This window comes from Pyrus communis, chromosome 2, assembly GCF_041283825.1.
Source record: "Pyrus communis isolate YQ-2024b chromosome 2, ASM4128382v1, whole genome shotgun sequence".
NCBI lineage: Eukaryota > Viridiplantae > Streptophyta > Magnoliopsida > Rosales > Rosaceae > Pyrus > Pyrus communis.
In genome coordinates, this window is record NC_142566.1 from 25,103,581 (window position 1) to 25,113,827 (window position 10,247).

Sequence of the window (10,247 nt, forward strand, 5' to 3'; positions counted from 1 at the left end):
TGATACCATTTCAGGGAGCCATGTTTACAGGGAGACGAATTTCTTGGCGGATGCAGTGACTAGCATAAGGTTTAATTTTAATAATTTTCATGTTTAGGATAGGACTGCCATATATGGGAAGAAAAGGTTTCATGTTCAACTATATTAAAACTGGATGTGATCATTGACCGTGATTACTTTATTTAGTGTTTTTATTTTCCTATATAAAAGAGTTAAAGCAATTATTCTTCCATGGTGATGATATTTCCACAAACTAACGATTAAATACTTCATATGGACATCTAAGTTCTAACTATTACAACCTAATTAATATTTGAAAACAATAATAAAATGTCAAGGACTAAAATTATTTTTTACTAAGATAAAGAGTATTGTCTTTGCACCACGGTGTGGGTTCGAACTCCATCAACTCTCTAATCTAACAAATTTATTGTTAAAAAAAAAAAAAAAAGGTTTTATTCAAAAAGTAATATTTTTTCAAGGAGTGGAATAGAATTTCCGACTTTTAAATGGGTGTATGGAATGGCTTTATGCTTGCGTAAAGTTTTTTTTTTTTTTTTTTTTAGTTGAGCAATATTATCGTTAAGTTAGAATTAGTTTGTCACTAACAGGGTTTGAATCCCGCCGTCATGCAAGGGCGTAACTCCTCTCCACCACTATGGTAGAGGGCCACTTGCAAAAGGTGAGGGATGCAACACGAGGATTTTCCAGGAGGTCACACATCCTAGTGGCGGGGCTGTGAGCATTGATTCTTGGTTGATGGAAGCAGCTTTATGCTTATGTAAAGTGCAATTAATTATAAGGGGAAGCAAAGCATCAGCATCTCCCTTCGCAGAAAGAACAAGTAATGGTAATGGATCTTTTCTCCTGCCTTATTATTCACTGTTTCATGAACTATATATATTGTCATTTGTCAAGACCTTTCATTCATCAGCTTCCAACACTCTACGCCTCCACCCTTCTTTTGTCCTTTAGCTATTTCTCTATTCTCTGCTCTCCTCTTATCTCCGTCGTCCCTCGCGCGAGTATGGATCCTGCAAAGGTGTTAGAAACTCTCTATACTTTTCCGGTGGAGGGAATACTAAATTCGGTTGCTTCACTTGCTGCTCAAGAAATCAGTCTTTTGCGAGGATTCAAAAAAGAGCTAACTAAGCTTCGTGAATCGGTACTTGCAATTCAAGAGTTCTTAGGCGATGTTTCATACCAACCACGTCACAGGGGCAAGGCGGTGGAGGACTGGGTGAAGAAACTGAAAGACGTTGCTCATGATGCTGATGATGTATTGGAGGACATCAACTACGAAGTTCTCAGGCGTAAAGTAGAAATTCAAAACCACATGAAGAAGAAGGTACTTAACTTCTTTTCGCTCTCCAATCCCATTTTATTTCGACAAAGGATGGCCCACAAGATTAAGAGCATCAATGCGTCACTGGCGGCTCTCAAAAGTGAGGCACCTTTCATTGGCTTAGTTGCAATGACAGTAGATCAAACCCCTCCAGGAATGGGGAACAGAGAAACCGTCTCAAGCTTCGGTCACGATGAGAAGATCATTGGAAGGGAGAAAATTGTGTCGGATATCATTGCAACCTTGATCGAGTCCAAGAATCAGGAAGAGTACCTTTCAGTTAAGGCCATTGTGGGAATGGGAGGACTCGGAAAGACGACTTTGGCAAGATCAATATTCAATGATGATGCTATTGGTAAACATTTTGTTGAAAAGATGTGGGTGTGTGTATCCAACACTTTTGAGGTTAATTCGATTCTAAATCGGATGTTAGAATCCCTTAACTCAAACAAGACAGGAGTTACAAGTCGGGAAGCATTGCTGAATAACCTCAAAGAAGGTTTGAGAGGAAAGAGATATATTCTAATACTTGATGATGTTTGGAACGAAGATGACAAATTATGGAGTGATTTTACGAGTTGTTTGTCGAGACTCAATTCTGCTCCCGGAAGCATTGTCATTGTTACTACCCGCAGTGCTAAGGTTGCATCAATCACAGAGACAATGCCAAGGTGTCATTTGGAGAGCCTATCAGTAGATGATTGCTGGTCCATATTAAATAGTGAAGCATTCCCAAATGGTGCTCCTCCTTTAGGTCCAACTCAAGAGAACATTGGAAGGGCCATAGCTGCAAAGTGTGCTGGTGTACCATTGGTGGCAAAGGTATGCTGTTTTGTATTTGGCTTTCTATTTTAATAACATAAACATAGAAAGAAAGGGACATGCGGGGAATTTTGGGGTGTAATAGGTGAGGTCAGATGACCTGCATGCGCTTATTAACAAACCAATTTTAATTTACCTATTGTTAAATTTCACAAAACAATGTATATTCAACTATAATTTACCTACTATTTAATTTCGGGTTAAGTACAGAAATCTACCTAACCTTTAGGGTAGATTTAAAATTGGTCCTAACATTTTAAAATATTTCAAATAATTAAATACTTCAGGTTTTGAAAATTAGATATTCGTTAGGTCACTAACACTATATGGTAAAATTATCAGTGTAAAGTGATGGGAACAACAAATAAATTGAAGGGCATGTTCGAATTTTACTATCACGTCATCTATGGAGTTCTAAATCGTCAAAGCTACACCTTTTATCCAAGCATGCCCTTCAGTTTATTTGTGCATGTTGTTACTGACACTCTAATGACCTAACAAAATCCAACTTTTAAAATATTAGGTAATTATTTGGAATGTTTAAAAAAGTTGAAACCAATTTGGAATTACCTCTAAAAATTAGGTGGTTCTACGTACTTAACCCTTTAATTTAAAGAAGGTGATGTATCTACTATTTCTTGTACATGGATATTAATTTATTTATAGTTTATATTTTATAAAAAAAATTACCTATTTTTTGTTTTTTATGAAAATAATTTACCTATTGTTTATTTTTATTTTTACGAAAAAAAAAAATGAATCTTCAATGTATCGAAAAATGAGTCCCTATATATATAGTGTATGTCCTTACATATAGGGATTGTATAGGGACAACTTTGAGTGGAAAACAGAGTCCATAATTTGATTGAAGCTTTTAATGCTTTTAATGCTTTTAATTTTAATACTTTTAATTAATTAAAAAATGTTAACATAAACAAAAAAAATGAGCAATTGAATGAAAAACGGGGCTCATAATCTTGATTAAAGATTTTAATGCTTTTAATTAATTAAAAAAATATTAACATAAAAAAATGTGCACCTAATCAAATTATCACTTAGAATCATAAAAAAATAAATTCAAATTTAGGGATTCTACTATAAAAACTCTCCCATTGGGGCAATATTCCCTTAGGGACACAAAGATTCCCTTTTAAGTCCTTAAATGAGTACTCAAAATTAGTGTTGGGAGTCTCTAATTAAGGAGTTCTATTAGAGATGCTCTAAGAAGGGTGATAAAGCTTACCATCTAGTAAGGGTGATGAGCAAATTCGAACTCTTGTGGTATGTTCGAGAAACATAAGTTGTTGGGGTCTAAATTTAAAGAACTCTATTAAACTTAATTTTAATCCTTGAAAAATATTACTCTTATATTAATACTTTGTGTAAGATTATAATCTAATTCTTGTCCCATACTCAATGTCCAAGTCAAAATACATTTACCTCATATATGATTTATATTTTGAGGTTTTATTACTCTCTTTCTTCCAATAATAATAATAATAATAACACCATGTGTTCCGTATGGTATTGCATTTAATTCTATTTTTCACAATATAATTCTTGTCCCACACTCGATGTCCAAGTCAAAATACATTTACCTCATATATGATTTATATTTTGAGGTTTTATTACTCTCTTTCTTCCAATAATAATAATACCATCTGTTCAAGTATGGTATTGCGTTTAATTCTATTTTTCATACCATGTGTTCACGTATGGTATTGCATTTGATTCATCATAATATATTTTGATATAGACGTCTTGTCTACTAATTTTATTTTCAATAGTATATTTGATATACTTTGTGTTCTTCATTTAGGTACATTAAGTCGTTTTTAATTCATTATAATATTTCACTGCATACATTTAGGCACATTAGCATACATTTTGGTACAAACGTTAGTACATCTTTTAATATATTTAGGTACATCTGTGAACACAAATATTGGAGAGCAAAATTGGACTTTTCATCGAATGAAAACAAAGTTGAGCTTCACTTATAATATTAACTTTTGTGTTAACAGGTATTAGGAAGCCTGATGCGTTCCAAACATAGTACAAGTGAATGGTGGTCGATTCTAGAAAGTGAGATATGGCAATTACCAAAAACAGAGGATAAAATTATGTCGGTTTTGAAGTTAAGTTTTGATAATTTGAAGTCTCCATCCTTGAAACAATGTTTTGCATATTGTTCAATTTTCAAAAAAGATTTTGAAATTGAACGGGATGACTTGGTCCATCTCTGGATGGCTCAAGGATATCTCCTTTCTTCTCGCACCATGAGTATGGAGGACATAGGCAATGAATATTTTAATATTCTATTACAAAACTCCTTATTTCAAGATGCTAGAGAAGATGAGTACAACATTATTACGGAATGCAAGATGCACGATCTTGTGCATGATCTTGCAGTGGAAGTATTCAAATTTGAAAGCTTGACACGAGACACGGATCAGATGGATGATGATGCACATGAGATTCAACATGTTGGACTGATTTCTTCCAGGACGCTTAAAAGAATTCCACAAGGCAGTATTAGGAGATTGTTGTCGTTGTTTGTTGATTGCGAGGTCCCTAGTAACATGTTTGAAAGGTTTAGAGGCTTACGGATGTTGAATTTATCCGAGACTGAAATTGAGGAGTTGCCAAGTTCAATTGGAAAGTTGAAACGCTTGAGGTATCTCAACATTTCTTTAACAAGAATAAAAGAACTCCCCAAATCTATTGGCAAGCTCTATAATCTTCAGACGTTAAGAATGTATACCTACAGTCTTGAAACGTTTCCTGAGGAAATGGAAAATTTGATCAACTTGAGACATGTTTATTTTAATGAGGGTACAAAAGTTCCATTTGGGATGACAAGATTGACTCATCTACAAACGCTACCTTCCTTTATTTTGGATGAGGATGGGCGTCATAGACTTGATGAGCTAGGCGGGTTAAATGAATTGAAAGGGGAACTAGTTATTGGATCATTGGAATTTGTGAGAGACAAGGAAGAACCAAGGAAATCTAATTTAGTGGGGAAAGCAAACATACGAAAATTGGAATTATACTGGTGGTCGGAACATTCTGCGGATCTTGACGAGGATATTCTCGAAGGTCTCCAACCGCACCCCAACTTAGAAAGCTTGAGGATTCAGGGATTCAGGGGTACTAAATTTGCATCATGGATGAAGAGTGATTTGTTGCCAAGTCTTCGAAGTGTTTTAATTGAGGATTGCCCCAATCTAAAATCCTTTCGAATTTCACAATCCCAATCTCTTCAGAAGTTGAAATTACGTGATTGCCAAAAGCTAAAATCCTTTCCAATTTCACAATCCCAATCTCTTGAGGAGTTGAAATTACATGATTGCCCAAAACTAAGATGCACTTCAATTCACAGTCTATCCTCACTCCGCAAATTGGTTATTAAAAGATGTACGTCTCTTGAGGAGTCGGAAAATCTACAGTCGACGACTAGCACTACTCTCCAGCAGCAGCAGGAGGATGAGGGCTTGTCTTTAAACGGTTGCACATCCCTCCGTGAATTAAAAATTGAAGAATGCCATGGATTCACAAGTATACTGAGTGGGCTCCATTCTTGTACTAGTCTTCGCACACTGGGTATCAACGATTGTCCAAATTTGAGGACTTTGTCGGGTCATGGGCTACAAACCCCCGTCTCTCTTGAGATTATGGGTATACGGAATTGTCCTAATCTAGAGGCTCTTCCCAGATTAGACAACCTCACATCACTTGACAGTCTGTTTGTCTCAGGTTGCAACAATTTGACATCTCTGGGAGATCAAGATGTGTCCAGCTTGCAATCTCTTTCCTCTTTGGATTTATTTTATTGTCGGAAATTACAATGCTTGCCCAAGGGGCTACACACTCTCTCTCATTTGAAACTGATGAAAATCGGTGGGTTTTGGGAGGAGCTCGATTCTTTCCCTGATTTTCAGGTTCCATCACAGCTTGAAAACTTAGACTTGTATGGGTGGCCAAAGCTCAAATCTCTGCCTCAACAAATTCAACACTTGACTTCTCTAACATCTTTGTGTATTTCCTATTTCGATGGTATGGAAACTCTTCCAGAGTGGTTGGGTAACTTTACATCTCTTACTCAGTTGGAAATTTGGGGTTGTGCGAATCTTCTCTATCTGCCTACGGTCGAAGCTATGCAACGCCTAACCAAACTACATGAGCTATTTATTTCTGATTGTCCCCGTCTCAATGAAAGATGCACCAAGGACAATGGCCCAGAATGGTCAAAGATATCCCACATTCCAAAAATCACAGGTAATTTTTTCCTCCAATTCAACCATCCATCTATAATTTGTTCAATTCTCTTTGCTCACTTTCTGTTTTCTGCTGTATTAGGTATTCATGGTTTGAATGAATCTGATTAGTTGAATGAATCTGATTTGACCCATTCGGCGCCTCAACGATCAAGCACGGTTGGATTAAAGAAAAATATGTGCTTCGGGGAGTAGTACCTGTCAACAAGTTATGCAAGATATTACACTCATCCTAATTGCTTCAAGTTTCATACTGAAAAGAAAGTTGTTAACTGTAACGTTATTTGTAACAATTAACATTAACAAGGTTAAGTCTTTTGACGTCATAACTTGTTTTCGATTATAGTGACTTGATTTTGGTTTTTCAATTTTCAAAATACTGTAATTACTAGTTGTTTGCCGTTTGATTATCATTATTTTTTTGAAGATTAGAAATTAAAAACTAAAAAAAATTAATCATCAAAGATCTCTAAATCAAACTTTATTTTGAGCCTTATTGGAATTTTCAAGAACACAATAAGCACTGAACAGTCTGTTTGAGGACAATGGAATATCCTACAATGGTCTTTAGGTTTATTGTACCTTGTTGACTTGTAGGTGATGTAGAAACAATACAATCCAAAACAAATCCAATAATTTTATGGTTAGAAAAATCAATTTGGTTTGTATTTTAATTCATAATTTTTGAAATTTGAATGAACTAGACAGTGATTGAGGTTGTTGTACACTTGCATCATTTTGCTCATGACAACTTCCATAAATTGTTTAGAATATCATGGTTAGCAAAAACGCGAACAAAGTCACTGTGTTCGGAACATTAATCTTCACTCGTTCTTAGGTGAACTCACAGCTGAAACTAAACATATTGAGTAAAGTTTATGTTTACTGTGAAACCGATACGATTGTTAATATTTTGGTGGTTCTTGGACATCACTCACAATACACAACATGAGCAAAATTAGGACCTTCCTCTAACTAAAATGGAATGGTCTATAAAACAAATATTTGACCCAAACAACACAATTTCAGTAAAGCAAATTTGATGCTTCCAAATCATAATTTTAAAACATAAGAAAACTCCTTTCCATAACTAATTGCAACCTGATTGTGTTCATTAACTCAATGGTAGGTTTGTTTCCGCTCGTAAGAGGATTCTTGTCCACAACAGAAGACCTGCCAAATATTCTTTCAAATATTTGTTAGCCTAATTCAAGTATATTCCTTTTAATGCCAACTAATTCAATTGACACCTCAAAATGCATTACAACTTTATTCCTTTCATGTAAGTAGTTACTTCTTTCACTTGCAAATCACTACATGACACACTCAAAGAAATAACTTGTCAAAATTGAAACGAAAAACTTATACATACGTGTCAAATTATAATTAACACCTAAGTAAGAACGAATATTTTCAAATAACGTGTCAAATTATGATTAACAAGTAAGAATGAATATTTTCAAATAACTGAAGTATCATCTTATAGGCCAGGAACTAAGAGCTTTCCCCATTTTCTACCCTACTCCTTATCTTAAGAATACTGATTTTAAAAACGAGTAATTGTCATTTTTTGATTTGTGTTGTCCATCTTGAAAGTAGACAGCTAATGCGTACCACAAACAATTCACCTAAGAGCAAACTCACCATGCAAAAAATGTGGTAAAGAAAGACATTCCATCAGAATCATAATTAAGGTGGCATGATTAATCATCGAGTCAAATGAAAGACAAAGCAATTGTAACTTCAAAGTCCCCCAAAATCATGTACCACTTTTCTTTAGATTAAATTATACTTTACCACCTCATATTTGGGATCGATTTCAATTTCTTACAACATCTTTAAAACATTTCAATTTCATACCTCAAGTACCTATTTTATTTAAATATAATACATCCATTACATTTTCCATTCATTGATCCGTTAAAAGCTGACGTGGCTGACACATTTGTGCTGACGTGACTGCCAAATTTGTGTCACATGACAAAAATTATATATTTTTTCATTTACAATATTATAATAATTTACCCTATTTATTTATAAAGACTCAGAGTTGGACAATAATGATTTCTCCCATCTCCTAAGTAGACAAACCTTTTCCTTCCTTTGTGAACAAACGAGCGTATTGGATGTCATTTGAACACGTTTTTTGGTTTTGGAGTGTTGTAGGACTGTTTTGGGCAGTTATGGGAACAAACGAGCGTGCATTTGCTCAATGACCACACCCTAAGAAGGAAATCATAATCAGAACCTCAGTTTCATATTGAAGAAAGCTACTGTAATAAGGAGAAAAGTTATGCAGTAAATCAAAGCCATTTGTTCGCCCCCTAGCAGAATCATAAGAAGTTTTTAGTTTTGAGTTTAGTGTGAAATAGTTTGGATGGCGAGTGATAGAAAAGAAAGCAAACCATCTTGGTCTGCATATTCTGCAGAAACAACACACTTACATTAACGGCTACCATGGAAGGATTGGGGGATATGATACCTCTATCTCAAACCTATCACGCAGCCAAAACGGCGTTCAAGATTTGTGTTTTATTTTCTCAATGCCAGTGGAAACAGATTGGAAAGAAATGTACAACACACTACAATGTGGATCTTAGGTGAACTGTGATATTTTATAGAAACCCAACAATACATACAATAGACACTTAGACAGTGGCGGACGAATTTTATCTTAAAAGAGGCGCAAAAGTTTCAATCCAAAATGCTCTTGTGATCTTACAAAAATTATTTTGCCGTGTGGGGAGCAACCTACCATTGTCGTTTGGGTTTGGGATGGTATCTTCCTCATCATCATCTTCCTTAAATCTAAATGCCAAGTCACTCTAACTTTCTTCCTCTCTCCCTTCTTCTCAAAGCTAAAAAGCAATGGATTGCCTGAACTCCATAAGAGCTACCAACCTCAAATGAAATATAATGAAATAAATTAAAGTAAAAACACGGAATAGGACTCTAAGCCTACGGAAAGACTTGAAAATCATAACATAACACTAAACATTTTTGTGTGATGAAAGAAAATGACTAAATGAACCTGGGACCATCTGGTCCCTTCATGGCTCTGCCTCTGACAATAGAACTGTACATCTGTTGTTCTTGAAACAATTTTTTTCAATTAAAGAGGGCCAAATTACAAATAGCAAAAGTAAAAACCACCTATGGATAGGAAGAAAAGGAAAATTACAAACGGAGGCATTTCTCCTTTTGTTTCCGGCCCAGAGCATAGGATGGCAAAGATAGAGCCCTCTCAGAGCCATTAAAACCATGTTCCTCGATAACCTTATGTATATCGGTAGAAAGAGAAGCTTGAATCATCAGAACCAACGAGTAACTCGATGAAGCAGTATGACACCAGAGACATGGAGGTAATATATAACGAAAAATGGATGATACTCTCTGACTCTGAATACACAAGCATCAAACACACACAAATGCATTGGTTTGTAAAGAAAATTTACCTTGCGCAAATTTGGAGGGCAAAGATTGCAGCCATGAGACGATGAGCTTCAATCATGGCGTGGGAAAATTCTGAGTCTTCCATCTCGTTCTATAGAGGTTGGGTTTGCGACGATATGTGAGAAGCATCCAAAATTAACTGTACTTAAGGCTCTAAAAAAACTCTTGGCGCTAATCAAACGGTATATTGGAGCCTAGCGCATTAGCTTATTTAAATAAATTTATTATTGTATCATATACATAAGTTTTTGTTTACCCTTTTATAGAAAACTATACTTACATTGGAAATAAAATAAAGATAAAATGCAATAAAAGCCAATAAGCTCAACTCAATAAGCAAATTAACA

At 35.2% G+C, this 10,247-nt stretch overlaps 1 protein-coding gene and 1 long non-coding RNA gene across 2 annotated transcripts; one reads left to right on the top strand and one right to left on the bottom strand.

The window, feature by feature from the left end:
• The first annotated feature begins 734 nt into the window (after positions 1–734).
• Positions 735–6,824, top strand: LOC137747004 (putative disease resistance protein RGA3). Its single transcript, XM_068487004.2, has 3 exons — positions 735–2,167; positions 4,192–6,448; positions 6,530–6,824. The coding sequence occupies exons 1-3, from the start codon at positions 848–850 to the stop codon at positions 6,556–6,558; spliced, it is 3,606 nt and encodes a 1,201-aa protein (XP_068343105.2). The 5' UTR covers positions 735–847; the 3' UTR covers positions 6,559–6,824.
• Positions 6,825–8,299: 1,475 nt separating this feature from the next.
• On the bottom strand, positions 8,300–10,004 carry LOC148698812 (uncharacterized). Its single transcript, XR_015958443.1, has 2 exons — positions 9,903–10,004; positions 8,300–8,670 (listed from the first exon to the last, which is right to left on the bottom strand). It is a non-coding gene; the product is annotated as an uncharacterized LOC148698812 (long non-coding RNA).
• Positions 10,005–10,247: the final 243 nt, after the last annotated feature.